The 15142-nt window shown below is 41.3% G+C and overlaps 1 protein-coding gene across 4 annotated transcripts in view; it reads left to right on the top strand.

Moving 5' to 3' along the window:
• KIRREL3 (kirre like nephrin family adhesion molecule 3) overlaps nt 1–15142 on the top strand; it is a 704205-nt gene that overhangs the window by 627872 nt on the left and 61191 nt on the right. For all 4 annotated transcript variants that reach the window (XM_087939024.1, XM_087939026.1, XM_087939025.1 and 1 more), the window contains exon 10: nt 6375–6501. In XM_087939024.1, the coding sequence (XP_087795150.1) occupies nt 6375–6501 (127 nt within the window). The remainder of the gene's footprint in view (nt 1–6374; nt 6502–15142) is intronic.

Genomic DNA, 15142 nt, shown 5'->3' with positions numbered 1-15142 from the left:
ATAGAATAGAACTGGAAGGTCTTCTTGTCCAGGTCTTCTAGTCCAGCCACATGCTCAAGCAGAAGAACCTATACTATTTCAGATAAGTGGCTGTCTAGTCTCCTCTTAAAAACCTCCAGTGATGGAGCAGCCATGATTTCTGGTGGGAAGCTGTTCCACTGGCTAATTGTCCTCACTGTTAGGAAGTTTCTCCTTAATTCCAGGTTGCTTCTCTCATTGATTTAGTTTCCAATTTTGTTTTTCTTGTCCTGGCCTCTGGTGCTTTGGAGAATCTAGACCTACAGGGATGATTTCCAAACTGAGCCCCAGGGAATTATAGGAAAGAAAGTCATCCTTGGGATTGGAATAGAGGAACCTATTCTGCTCCACCTGGGTTCTATGGAGACTTCCTCAACACATGTTGATCCTACAAAGTAGACCAGACTGAGACATGAATGCTTGATAAGTCAGGACTGTGTTTACTGTTATGGCTACAGAAAGAGAACTGTGCAAACCTCAGTGTGCTTCCTCCTCCCTGGCTTTCTCTTCACATGAAACAGGCTCATCTGAAGTGTTTCCTCAAGTTATTTTCTTGGCCAGGACTCAAATCCCTCTTATCTGACCATTGCTTTAGTAGCGGCAATTCCTCCTATTCTTCAAGGGCATTCCCTGTGCTCCTTACAACAGCCTACTTCTCTTCAATGGCTAAAGGGGTGAAAGGAAATCAGTGTCATTGTGCTCAAATCATCCAGTAACATCCTGCTTTAGTAGGAGTCTTCTTGAGCCATCAAGCCAAGGAAGGGATGGTATATCACCCTGAGCCAGACTACTAGGCAATGATAGTCACCCAAGTTGAATTGGAAGGTCCTTATAGTTAAATTAAGAGAAGCAGAAATGTTTGACTATGCAGAGGTCATGAAGGTTGATTTATGTAACCGGCTTAATACAAATGGAAAGGACAGGTTTCCATGGCATTCACAGCTCTTGGCACATTTCTGCTTCCAAAGGGCAGCTTCACAAAATAGCCCTAATAGAAACTGAACAGATTCCCATTATGAGCAACATCCAGGTTAACTAAAGGCCAAAGCCTCATTTAATCTCTTTGTGGCAGGTGAGGCTTTTGTAAACTATCACTACATTGTACACTCATTGTGAGCAGCCCAAGCTAAGGTGGAGATTTGCTCTGGAGCTTCTTGTCTAACTTAGGATTATGCATGCCCTTGTCATCATTTCACAGCCACAGAATCCAAAGATGTCTTGCATGTCTTAGTGGTTCTGTCTCTCCATCTGTCTATCTATCATCTATTGTTTTTCTTTTATCTATCTCCATCCATCTATCCATCCCTCTTAGTATCTTTTTCTTTCTTTCTTTCTTTCTTTCTTTCTTTCTTTCTTTCTTTCTTTCTTTCTTTCTTTCTTTCTTTCTATCTATTTTATCTATCACCTGTTTTATCTATCATCTATCTTATCTATCTATCTCTCTATCATCTATTTTATCTATCATCTATCTTATCTATCTATCTTATCTATCTATCCTATCTATCTTATCTATTTATTCTTTCTATCTATCCTATCTATCTTATCTATCTATCATCTATCTATCATCTATCTTATCCTATTTATCTATCTATCTATCTATTATCTCTCATCTAGCTATATATATCTATCATCTATCATCTGACTATCTTCTATCCATCATCTATTTATCATCTATCTATCTATCTATCCTATCTATCTATCTATCTATCTATCTATCTATCTATCTATCTATCTATCTATCTATCTATCTTATCTATCTATCTTATCTATCCATCATCTATCTATCATCTATCTTATCCTATCTATCTATCTATCTTTATCCTATCTATCTATCTATCTATCTATCTATCTATCTATCTATCTATCTATCTATATCTATCATAAAAACAGAGCAGTTACATTCCTTTAAAAATAATGACTTTTGAAGGAGTCAGTCTGCATAGAAGCAGCTATTTTATACTATAATCAAGTGCTGGAAAAACATGAATATATTTATCAGCTTCAGTCAAGAATAGATGGAATCCAAAATTTCATTTTTCTTTTATAAATAAACTGGCATATTAATAGACGTCCTTCAGCAGGATTAAATTTATGTCCTTTCTGAGCAACAGAATTCTTCTTCTATATGTACAGTGTCCAAAAGAATGGTGGCTAGCAACCAAATCTTTCCCATATGCAATTTGAAGCCTATACTATCCACATGCATGATTGCAACAAGGATGCCATTGGTCAAGAACACTGAAAAAGCCTCACCCCCATTATATATATCTGCACAGATGCATAATACAGATTTGAATACGGTGTTGCTGTATGGAACCTGCCACCTCCATTCCCACAATGCTCACATACCTAAGGGTCAACCTTAATTGGATCCTCAACATAGGAACCAGTCCTCCATCTCAGAGTTTCAGAAAGGTTCTCTGAAAGAGCAGCAGAGATTCTCAAATATCTTCCCAATTATCTGTTTCTTGATCTTAAGACATCCGATATTAAACCTCCTTGCAACACATGCAGTCTCTATTTCCATTTCCACAAAAATATTTGTTTTCATTTGTTCCACACACAAAAATTAGCATCCCTTGGTGCATTCTCTCCCCTCTGCCTTTTCTGATCCAGCTCACCCTTTAAAGGGGCCTTGGACATATCAGATTAGAAGTCAGTTGAAGAACCACACAATAGTGGCTAATGTACCAGGCTAGAAACCAGGAAACTGTGAATTCAATCCTCTCTTAGGTATAAAAACAGTTGTGTGACTTTGGGCCAGTCCCTGTCTCCCAGCCCCATTCACTTCACATGATTCTTTTTGTGGAGAGAAGGGAGGGGGAGGAGGAGGAGGAGAAGAGGAGGAGGAGGAGGAGGAGAAGAGGAGGAGGAGGAGGAGAAGGAGAGGAGGAGGAGGAGGAGGAGAAGAAGAGGAGGAGGAGGAGAAGGAGAGGAGGAGGAGGAGGAATAATTAGCTATGTTCACCCACTTGAGATATTTATAAAAGTAGTAAAGGTGGAATAAAAGCATTGCAATAAAAATAAAGAAAGAGAAATGAAACCCCTATGATTTTAAATATCGGCCTGTGGCCAGCCCTTTTATATGGTTCAGGAAAGGAACTTAGCTCTAATAATCCATATAACAAAGGAACAAACAGCTACAGCTATTCTTCAGTTCTTCAGCCAGGTCTTGCAACCTCCCTGGCTGTTCTTCATAAGCACCACCTGCTTTTTCCTGTTACTTCTCCGTCTTCCCTACCTGTCTAGGTCAGCACCTATGGAAAGTGGAAATGGACACAGGGTCCTTCACTTTGAGCTTCCCATTGCCGCTGCCACCACTGGTGGCCCTAGGCCTATCTGCACTCATGAACAGATTGCTCTGTGTGAGTTTCACTCTGAGCATCTAAAAGAAACAAGGCAAAACAAGCTTTAGGTTGCAATCCTTTCCCCGTCTCGCTGGTTTTGATATAAGATGTCTTTGCAATATCTTTCACTATTGCTGAAGGCATTTATGTGTTTTGCTAAATATCAGTGTAAACTCCCCATCTGTGCAGTGGAATTGGCTCTATGATCAGACACTCAATGGTGCCAGATAGAAAACAGGCTGGGTTATATTTACAGAGCAAACACATACCAGGAAGGCAAAAGGAACCAGGCCCAAAGGGATGCTGTCCAAATTTCCACCAGAGAAAGAAAGCAGATGCTCCAGTTTGCTCTGTACAGATAGGTGAAGAGAGCCCACCACCTAGTATGCAGATCCCAGGCAAAAGGACTTAATGCCTGTCTCTTTGAGCTGCAGATCGGTCCTGACAGCTCCAGTTGTACAGATAGGAAATTAGCCATTGCAACTTCCACAAGCAATTAGAAGAAGTTGACTCTTAAAGGGCATATTTGTTTTAGACTCATCATATTTCCAAATATCACAGGAGTTCACATTTTGCTGACTGGGCTGCACAAAAATCCCCTACTTCAGCATTTAAGAAGTTTTAATAAAATGGTTGATTGCACCAGTGTGGGTTATAGGGCAGGGTGGCTAGCAGTGTGGATGCCAGAAGGGCCAAAGCAGCTGGAACAGGAGCAGAGTTATATGACACGGAGCTGATTTTCATGATACTTTTGTAATAGGGTGGCTATGACCTCAGCAAAGCCTCTGCCTGGAAATATAATGTGAAAAAAAAATAGTGGAGAATTTTTAGACATTTGCTAGGATGTAGTCCAGACCTTGAAAATGAAACCTACACAATAGCTATAGGAATTTGGCCTTCTTGCCTCCATCTGAAAAAATAGCGGGGAATACAATTTGCAATTTTTACAGATTAACAGAGTTGAAAGGGACCTTATAGGTCATCTAGTCCAACCCCCCCCCCCGCCCAAGCAGGAGACCCTACACCATTTCTGACAAATGGCAGTCCAATCTCTTCTTGAAAGCCTCCAGTGATGAAGCTCCCACAACTTCCAAAGGCAACTTTTGTTCCATCAGTTGATTGTTCTCACTGTCAGAAAGTTTCTCCTTATTTCCAGGTTGAATCTCTCCTTGTTCAGTTTCCATTCATTGTTCCTTGTTTGTCCTTCTGGTGCTTTGGAGAATAGCTTCACACCCTCCTCTCTGTGGTAGCCCCTCAAATATTGGAACACTGCTATCATGTCTCCCCTGGTCCTTCTCTTCACTGGACTAGCCAGGCCCAGTTCCTGTAACCATTCTTCATATGTTTTAGTCTCCAGTCCCCTCATCATCTTGGTTGGTCTTCTCTGTACTTTTTCTAGAGTCTCAACACCCTTTTTATAGTGTGGTGACCAAAACTGGGTGCAGTACTCTAGGTGTGGTCTTACTAAGGCTTTATAGAGTGGTATTAGTACCTCATTTGATCTTGATTGTATCCCTCTGTTAATACAATTTAGGATTACATTGGCCTTTTTTGGCTGCTGCTACAGATTCAAAGATGCTTCCTTCTCCCTGACAAATTCTTTATTTCATTTTTTCAAGCTGGCTGAGTTCTCCCATCAAGGAGGATAATGCTCCAGAATTCTTAGACTTAAATTTGCTGTTCAGTGTTATAGTTCCACTACTTTTTGTTTATCAATTTATTGGAGAAAGAAGAAGGAGGCATTAGAATATTTGGACAATTCCATGAAGAAGTCCTAATAAGAGCCAAACTTGTCCAGAAGTTGCAAAAAATTAAATATCTCTGGCATGAGAGGATGGGCAAGATACTCCGAACGTCCACAAGGCTTGAGTGCACAAACTTCTTTGCTTCCTGCAAAGAACTCCGCTTTTTCAGCTGGCTTCTACCTCTTAAGGGAGAGCCCATTACCTTGCAGCCTTACTCCCGAGTCGCCCGTGCTGCTGCAGCTGCTCTTTCCTTTGAGCAGCCCTGTGCGCAGCGCACACTGAGCACAGACTCCTCGGGGACCTCTTCATCACTGCTGCCAGCCTCCACCATCTCCAAAGGCAGCACTCCACTCCCTGATGGTCCTGGCCCCATCCCTGCATCACACGCAGGTCTCTCATCTGAGTCCTCACTCTCTGAGACCTCAGCCGTCTGCACCTGTTGCCGGCGAACCACAACAGAAAGTTGCAAAAATGATCACATGATCCCAGGACACTGCGACTGTCATAAATACGAATCAGTTGCCAAGCATCCAAATTTTGATCACATGACCATGGGGATGCTGCAACAGTTGTAAAAAGTGTGAAAAACGGTGATAAGTCACTTTTTTCAGTGATGTTGTAACTTTGAACGATCACTAAATGAACGGTTGTAAGTTGAGGGCTACCTGTATATAAAGCTTTGGTTATTTCAAGCCATTAAATGGCTTACCAGCTTTCTGCAGAATGATGCTTATGATCAGCATTGGGACGCTGCTAACAGAGGTTGGATGCAGCCGTCTGGATGGCTAGAGAAATTGGAAAAAGGTAGCAACAGATGGGGCAAAGTAGAATGGAGCCAGGTAATACAGTGAAGACGTAGCCAGGATAACACCCATACCAGGCAACAGATGGCAAACTGAGATGGGGAGATAACTGAAAAGGAAGGACTATTTTTCCATGCCAAAAGCTCAAATTCAGGTGCCTCTGTTAGCACAGATATCGTATCGCCTGACTGGCTGAACTGAAGACTTGGTGGTTGGTTCCCATGCTTGGCTAGGACACAGTGGGGTTCCTCTGCTTGCTTGTTGAACCATATCAGGATATGAATGAATGCCTATGAACTGTTTGTGATTTGTAAGCCATAGTTTCTGGCATTGGGTGACGCGTGGCCGATACATTATGTTTAAAACAAACTCTGACTTAGCACAGTGCCTGAACACTGACTTGGCATTCTTGCCTTCTTGGTTTCAGATCTGTCTCCTAGAACAATCTCTCTTCTTTTTCAGGTCCTCAGCAATGAGAACACGCTAACGTTGAAAAACGTGCACCAAGAAGATGCGGGGAAGTATGTGTGCCGTGCTGTGGTTCCACGTGTAGGTGCAGGAGAGCGAGAGGTGTCTCTAACCGTCAATGGTACTTACCATTTATTGTCCTCACTGTCATTCCTCTGGAACAAGGGTGGGCAATCATAGTAACTTTAAGAGCTGTGGACCTCAACTCCCAGAATTCCTGAGCCAGCCACAGTTGGCTCGGGAATTCTGGAAGTTAAGGTCCACACGTTGTAAAGTTGCCAGAGTGGCCTACACCTGCTCTGGATAGTCATTTTCCCAATTCAAGGTATGGTTGTTGAACTAAACCTTTACTTCCTCATGGCAAAGATACACAACATTCAAAGGCCAAGGCCTTCACTGAGATTGTCCACAGGAAGTCGCTGCCACACTTCAACAGCTGGAACCAGGGTTAGAACTCAGAGCTATGATGAATCAAGTTTGATTTGATACTGTGAATATCATTAATCCGATGAGTATATCAATTCTCATATTCCAAATTACAAATCAAGGGAAATTTTTTGGGACTGTTCCAAAAATTGGAGATTAGGCGACACAGTTGGCCTTGGGCCTCAAATTTGCCCCAATGTCTTTTGGACTTATATTTATGGCCTTCCTGATTCTGGGAAAACGTGTTGTTTTATCTCAGGCCATCAATTGGCTTAGCCAGGAGGTTGAGATAAAGGATATGAAAGTGATAGAAAACCCCACAGCTCCTGATTCTCCCCCTGTGCTACTCTGGATTTTTATGCCATTGAATGTGAGGAAAGAGGACTGCTTAACTTTGGAGTGGGGAGACAAAATATAATGTTACACCCCCCCCGCCCCCAGTTTTTTTTATTTTTCTCCGAAGGCTTGTATATTACCTTCCATGTAAGAAACCCCCATCAAAATTCATTGGCTGGTCTCGATTGCATTTAACTCTGAATGCAGAGCTGGCTGAAAGGAGAAACTTTAGCTAGGCCATCCATAAAAACAAACAAATAAATAAATCCCTTTGCTTCCCGCTCCATCTCTTATCTCAGGGCTTACCTTTTTTTTTCCCTGTTGGTTGCTGCAGTTTAATTATAATTTAAATAGCTTGTAGAAAACAAAGTGATACATTTGATGAAAACAGAGAACTTGCTCCATTCCCCACCCCTTTGCTTCCACCACAGTCAGACCTCTCCTTTCCCCACCCTTGAACAAAAAGGAAGTAAATTATGAAAGCATTGTTTTTAAAGCAACCTACTTGATCATTTGGGAATAATTCAGCACAGACTAAAGTGATAAGGGGTTGAATAAGCACAGAATTATCTCCTCTGGTATTCTTCTATTTTCAGAACTACCCGGGTGCTTCAATAGCCCCCTCCCGTCTCCCCAAAAGGAGGAGAAAGAAGAGAGCAAAGAGAAGTAGTAGGGGAAAATAGCCCCTTGACCTTCATTATTACCTATCAGTAGTTTATTAGACCGCATTGCTAAGTTAACATTTTTGTAGTGCAAGGTCACTAATGTAGTGTCACAAGGTCACCTAGGATGAAAATTGGTTCCAAAGAGGCTGCCAGTGTGTCTTAAGTGGACAAGAAAGAGACCAGAAGGGGAGAAGTCACTACAAATAAGCAGTGCAAGGTTAGGTGGGAATCACACAATTGAGTACAAATATAACTTTTCTATTTTGGTTAGGCTCAATTGTATATTTTTCTAGCCATCTGTTGGTTTCAGTTGGCTCAATCCTGATAAAACCCCATGTGTATTTTGGTGGACTGTTCTTCCAAGCGTGCAACTTGGTAGAAACCTTGGAAGAAATGCTTTCAAGAATATATACGGACTACCTACTTTTTGACACGTTTCACCCAAGAAGAGTATTTTACTGCAACGTTTCCATAAGGCAACATTTCCCTAATGCAGTTTTCTCCGCACCTTTATTTTCATAAATAAAGGTGCCTCAAAAATGATAGAACCAGGCAAAGGTGGTATTCAACAGGTTCTGACCAGTTCCGGAGAACCGGTAGCGGAAATGTTGAGTAGTTTGGAGAACCGGCAAATCTCACCTCTGACTGGCCCCACCCCCGTCTATTCTCTACCTCCTGAGTCCCAGCTGATTGGTTGGGTCTTCTTTTGTTGCCCTGCACAGGAGAATGGAGCTGGAAAGCAGGTTAGTGGGGTGGAGAGGGAATGGGTATTTTGCAGTATCCTTCCCCTGCCACGCTCACCAAGCCACACCCACAGAATTGGTAGTAAAAAAATTTGAATCCCACCACTGGAACCAGGATGCTTCCAGCTGCATGGATGCAACCAAGTTATGCTACTTGGGGTCATGTTTGCTATTTAAGAAAACATTGTGATGGGGAAAGTTTTTGTTTAACCAATGATTCACATGGAAAGGATCAGAATTTTTCAGCAGGTTTTTTGCTGGGGGGGGAAGGAATTTTAGCTTTTTGGCAAGTTTCCATTTTCAACCTATATTAAGGCTAGTCTAAGACTTGCCCCAAATTTTATGCTAGCAAAATTAAGCAGCATAATGGAAGGCACACTTTGAAGACTTCAAGCATGGGGTTGGATGCTGGAGATAGCTGCAAAACATCTGGTTGTCCATCCTTCCTTTAAAGAATGAAGAGATGGCTTCTCTTAGTGACTAGGCCCATGCTTTGAATGCAATCCATTATATCAGTCAAAAAATTATTGGTGCTAAACTTGACATATATCAAGGGAAAAAAAAACTCATATGGGCCAAATTTCACATAGCTTATGTCCAGCAGTCTTGAAACTCACCCTTAAATCTTAAGACCATATGAAATACTGAATTCTGAATACGGCTTGTATATACTGTTTAAAAGAACCCCAGATACCATCAAGTCCTCACAGGTCAGTTGATGAAGCCATTAGGATCCACAATTTAATTCCTGTCCACCATGGCCAGCTCAAGAAGAAATTCCATTCCAAAATGTTGTTTCTTTTCTTCTCCACCTCCTTTCTGCAAACAACAAAGGGCCTTTAATCCTTCTCCTTTATCCCCATCAATTAGGATTGCCCATTGCCTTCTTTATGTGTAAGAAAATCTTTTCCCCAGATGGAAATAAAACAAATCTTGACATCTTATAAGAAATCCATTTTGATGCAAGCTTCTGTCAATCCAGATAAACAGGGCGGGGGGAGACCCTTGATATTTGCCAGTAAGAAAGATATTATTGTGTGCTGCCCAGATGTAATAATAAGGATAAATGTCTATTGCCAGGAAGGATAGCTGGAATGCAATCAATTTGCTGCCAAGCACCTTTTCCACTGATAATTCTTCTCCTGTTTATATTCCACACGTTAGACAGTGATGTTAACAAAAGAAACCTCCACAAATATTCCAAGTTAATGCACAGAAGGAAGAAAAATTGAGAATTGCCCCAGCAGTACAGCAAGCAAGAATCGAAAAAGCAGAAATAATATCTGTTTACCTACAAACATCTCTGGCTTTATTCAAAGCATGTAAAATCCATTTACAGTAAGCAGAAACTTCTTCAGCTCAGGGAAAAGGTGCAGATTTTGTGTTCTACTCTGGAGTATTGGTTTTCCTTTTTATTTTGGAATCAGGGGCTCATAACTCAGACCAGAGCTCCAGATACATGAAGGACTGTTAGTCTTTTGTCTATATTGATTGACATTGGAGACTTAGTTAATTGAATACCACGCTGTACAACATCCTGCCAAGACAGTTCATGGCATGGCCTTTTATCCTAAACATCCCGACTCCAGCATCCCCATTTCAAGAAAGACAGTTGTGTGATAAGAACATATTGGCTCTTAGATGTGCAGCATAGGCAGGGAACGAGGAAATTAAAACTCTGTGCAGCTCTTCTCCTCATATATGTAAAGCCCTCCATTTGAGGTAGGAGAAGAGGAATTAACATGCTAAGCTAAGCTTGCCAACTCATTCACTATGCCTAGGCTTCTAAACTCTCAAAAAGAGAAATTCCGGAGATTGAGAAGACTTTCAATGGCAAATTAGTGTTTCCCTGTTTTCCTTATTGGGATGTGGTGGTGAAGACGCTGAGCATGTCGATCAGAAAGGTTGGCAGTTCAGCGTTTTGAATCCCTAGCACTGAGTAACGGAGTGAGCTTCCATTACTTATCCCAGCTTCTGCCAACCTAGGAATTTGAAAGCATGTAAAACTGCAAGTAGAAAAATAGGGACCACTTTGGTGGGAAGGCAACAGCGTTCCATGCACCTTCGGTGTTTAGTCATGCCAGCCACATGACCACAGAGACGTCTTTGGACAGCGCTGCCTCTTGGCCTTTGTAACGGAGATGAATACCGCCCCCTAGAGCCGGAAATGACTAGTACATATGTGCGAGAGGAACCTTTACCTATTATGCTTATTAGAACATATGGAACATTTTGCATAAAGCAGTAGGAAAACTGCCTAGATTTCATTCATAATTCTATACCATGAAAGCAGTCCAGCATTCTGGGTATCAGAGAGTCAGTTTGTCTAGTGATTAAGGTGCTGCCTTAGAAACCAAGATATTGTGAGTTCGAGTCCCGCCTTAGGCATGAAAGCCAGCTGGGTGACTTTGTGCCAGCCATTGTTTCTCAGCCCAACCAACTTCATAGGGTTGTTACTGTGTGGGAAAAGAGAAGGAGAAAGGACTATTATGTATGTTCACTGCCTTGAGTTACTTATAAAGTAATAAAGGTGGAATAAAAAAATCTAGTAAATAAATAAATAGGATCCAACCGTCTACCCCTCCTTAATAAATGTCTTTTATGATAGGGAAAACATAAACTAGTGGCAATAAAATACAGGTAGGCAACAAGTGAAAGCCAATTGTGTCTACTGGGTACAGATAAATTCAACAGTAAGTTATACTGTATTAAAATGTAGGCTTCCTTCATTTCACATGTTCAAACCTGTCTACATGTTTAACACTCACCTTTTAAAATCTGCCCTTCTCTAACATTTCTTCTGCCATTATTGATGCGATTGGGATTAAATTCTGTTTTTCAATCAGGACCTGAAGTCTAAACAATTTAAAAACTTCACCCAAATGAGTGTGCTTATTAGAGAAAATAATGGAACATTCATTATGTTAATAAACACTGATAGCAAAGTGCACACAAATCATAATATAAATGCTTATACAAACACACACACACATACATGCACATGGCATTACCAAACACATACAGATATGGGATAAAGGAGAATTAAGGCTGGAACATTTAGAAGATGAAAAAAAAAAAAAACATTCAATTTATCCCTAACTGGATATTTTTTTAAAAAAACAATTGTGGATGAGACAAAATGATCGCACAATTATTATTATTGTTTTAATTCACCTCTAGTGTGTCTTGGGTTATCAGCCAGGTACTTTTTTTAAAAAAAGTTATTGGATCAACAATGAGACTTGTTGGAGTGGAAACACAAATATGAAATATTGCTGGTTTTCAGGGCACTAAATTACCTCAATTTAAAAAAGAAAAAAAAGTTTAAACTGTTTGAAATCTTTACAATACACTTGATCATTGAAAACCCCTGGCAGCTGAAAATTCCATGGCAACCACACATCAAAACGCCTGTTGTGCAAAAGAAATAACAAAACCCTGAACACACACTTGCCGTGTGAATGCATGCACGATAAGAAACAGAGCAGAGCCGCCACCACCTCCGTCCTTTATTGCATTTAACTGGGACAGATTCTTGTCTGAATAAAAAAGTTATTGAATAAAAGGAATGTTTCTCCCCAAAACACAAGCAACGGCTTCAAAAGAAATAATATCATTCATTTATGCCTTTCCCCCCAGGGTTACTTTTTGGCCTTCATTTGATTTCAGAAAGGCCCTGAAGTCACAAATCTGCCACTCTTTTTTTAGGTTTGTTTTGTGAGGTAGTTTTTTTTTTTCCCCTCCTTCCCCGCTCCTGGGCTCTACAAATAAATTGGCAGCAAAGTCCTAAAAATAACGGCAACCAATCGTGCCACCATTTATATCCATGGCAACACTGTCTGAAGGCTTTAGCTGCCTGGAGATGGCCTAATGCTCATGTACCAAATGCCAGGTGACAAAGAGATTGGCAGCTTTCACAAGTTGATTCTGCCCACTGGGGCATGAGGCACCCGTTCCTGAATTCCAAAAAGTCTGTTTTCTCCCTCCAAGCACATTGCTGAGCTGTTCCCCCCCTTTTTTTTACAAGAATTAACACCCCGGGGCCATGTTTCCTTATCATCCTCCTAAAGGCAAGATGTTTCGCTCTTGCACTTATTCTACCTACCTGTTGCCTTTCCTTTTACTTCTTCTTCACCTGTGCCACCTTAATGGGATGGGCTGCAAAATGAAAACAAACAGCAGTTCAAATGACGGTGAGCCCCCTAACTCAGCCAGGTTAATGTTATTAGGGTTAATAACTCAGTAGTAAGTTCCACCCAACGCTGATGACCCGGAGTGTAACACAAACGTAACAAAATCCAAGACGTAAATAAATGTCCTTTAATGTCCTTTAAATAAATGTCCCTTAACTTGGCCCCACTATTCAATAATACTCATAAGTAGTCTTCAAAAGAAAGCAGTACAGTCTGAATTTAATGAGCAGATAGAGGTGAAATAAAAAACCAAACAAACTACAGTGATGAAATTTCCACAATGGAACAAGAGAAGTATTTACCAAATTCAAGGAGATAACAAGGCACAGTCTGTTGGAAGGATGCCAACCAAGATAACTTCAGACCAAAATAAAACACGCTTTGTTTCCAGCGTTCGCTAGTACGCAGGTCCAAACTCTTATTCAGTTGTCACACCTGCATCCCTTGAAGAGGATCAAGGTCCTCTCCTCCCGAGGAGACCACATCTCTCCCCTATGCTCTCCTCCATGCTTGCCCTAGCAGATGGATAGGAGATGGGCCTCCTCTGACTGCTCAGCCGGCCTCTGCCCTTCCCCAGCCTCCTCCACAACCTCTGGAGCCACAATTCCACTCCCTGCCGGCTGTTCCTCCTCTCCCTCAGAGCCAGTCTCCACCAGGGGCATGACACCAACTTTAAGCATGTCATTGGTGGGCACTCCATGTGAAACTAGTAAAGATGGTTGAACTTTCTCATTGGTGGGGGATCTCACAGGATCTTTTGACAGCTCTTTGCAGAGGAATGCCTTCGTCCCCTTTGGATGTAAATACTGCATACTAATAGGGCAACAAAACTAGCTAAAGAATAGAATACAGAATAACAGAATTGGCAGGGATCTTGGAGATCTTCTAGTCCAGCCCTCTGCTCAAGCAGGAGGCCCTATGCAGTTCGGGACAAATGTCTGTCCTGTCTTTTCTTAAACACCTCCAGTGATGGAGCATTTCTGGAGGTAAATCATTCCACTGATTAATTGTTTTCAATTTCAGGAAATTTCTCCTTAGTTCTAAGTTAAATCTTTCTTTGATAAGCTTCCATCATTACTTTTTCTCCTGCCATCAGGCAGTTGGGGGAATAAGTTGACTCCACACCCACCCACACTTTCTCTGTGACAGCCCCTCAAATTTTGGAAGACTGCTATCATGTCATCCCTCGTCCTTATCTTCATTAGACCAGCCATGCCCAGTTCCTGCCATCATTCATCCTATGTTTTAGCCTCCAGTCCAATCATCTTTGTTGCTCTTCTCTGCACTCATTCCAGAGTCTCGACACCTTTTTTGGTATCATGGTGACCAAAACTGGACTATTGTGTGGCCTTGCCAATGCAATATAAAATGGTATTAGCACAAGATTGTGCACTCCTTTTGAATTCGGTTTATAAGTGTACAAAGAAACTGGAGGCTGAAGTGAACATAGAGATTGTATCTCAAATTAACATTGGGGGAATGTGAGATGTTCATTTAATTCCTCAGGATATCAAGCCAGCTTGGAAGAAAATATTTGAAACAGAGGTGTGTTAATCCTAGGAGAACTATCCTTTTTTTTTTTTTTAGAAAAGACTTAAAACTATTTCATGGTCTTCGTTAGTCTTTATGTCTGAGTCCCTGCTTAGTTGGTTAGTTGGGACAAAGCAAAGATTTGTGTGAGAAAGAAGTCAGAAAGCAGAATGGAGGATAGGAAAGTTGGAGGAAGGTGATTGTGATTTGTGTAATAAACAAGGTTGCCTGCCAAATTCTGCAAGGAAATGGGAGTTAAGTTAAGCCAATCCCTTTTGCTGCCCCTAAACTTTGTAATAATTTATCATGACGTTAGCTGAACATTGCTACATGGGAACACTAAAATTACTCCAGTCATCACTGATTAGGGAATGGAGTTAAGCACCAAGAGTGCATTCACAGAGATACACCCCTTACCTAATCCTCTCTTTGCTTTTTCCATTTTGATTGCTAATGCTTCTTATTAAGAATGCGAAGGGCCCCTTTGGTTTTGCCCCTCTTAGACTGCCCTGCCGATTAGACAGAAGATGGAAGGAGGTTTTTTTGTGTGTGTTGTGCTGTGGTGCCCTCTGCTGGTCACTGCATCTATTCCAGCCTTTCAGCAGATTTAAAAGACGAGAAGAGCCTTGCCTTCCATGACGTTCCCTAAATTAGAATCCCAATTTTGCCACGCTGCTTCAAGTTCAACCCAAGAATAAAACAAATAATTGGCAGGAAGCATTGGCAGGTTAAGCTTCAGTTACCTTGCATGGCACACATTCAAACGAAATTGTGAACTAAAAAAGAACCACAATTTTTTGCATTGATCAGGAAAAGAAAAGAATAAATCAAACTACAAGCAGTCCTTTAACTTATGACCACAGCTGGAA

The sequence above is a fragment of the Pseudonaja textilis genome, chromosome 9, assembly GCF_049901715.1.
Source record: "Pseudonaja textilis isolate UNSWEBS1 chromosome 9, rPseTex1.2, whole genome shotgun sequence".
Lineage (NCBI taxonomy): Eukaryota > Metazoa > Chordata > Lepidosauria > Squamata > Elapidae > Pseudonaja > Pseudonaja textilis.
This window is presented reverse-complemented; position numbering and strand designations above follow the sequence as displayed.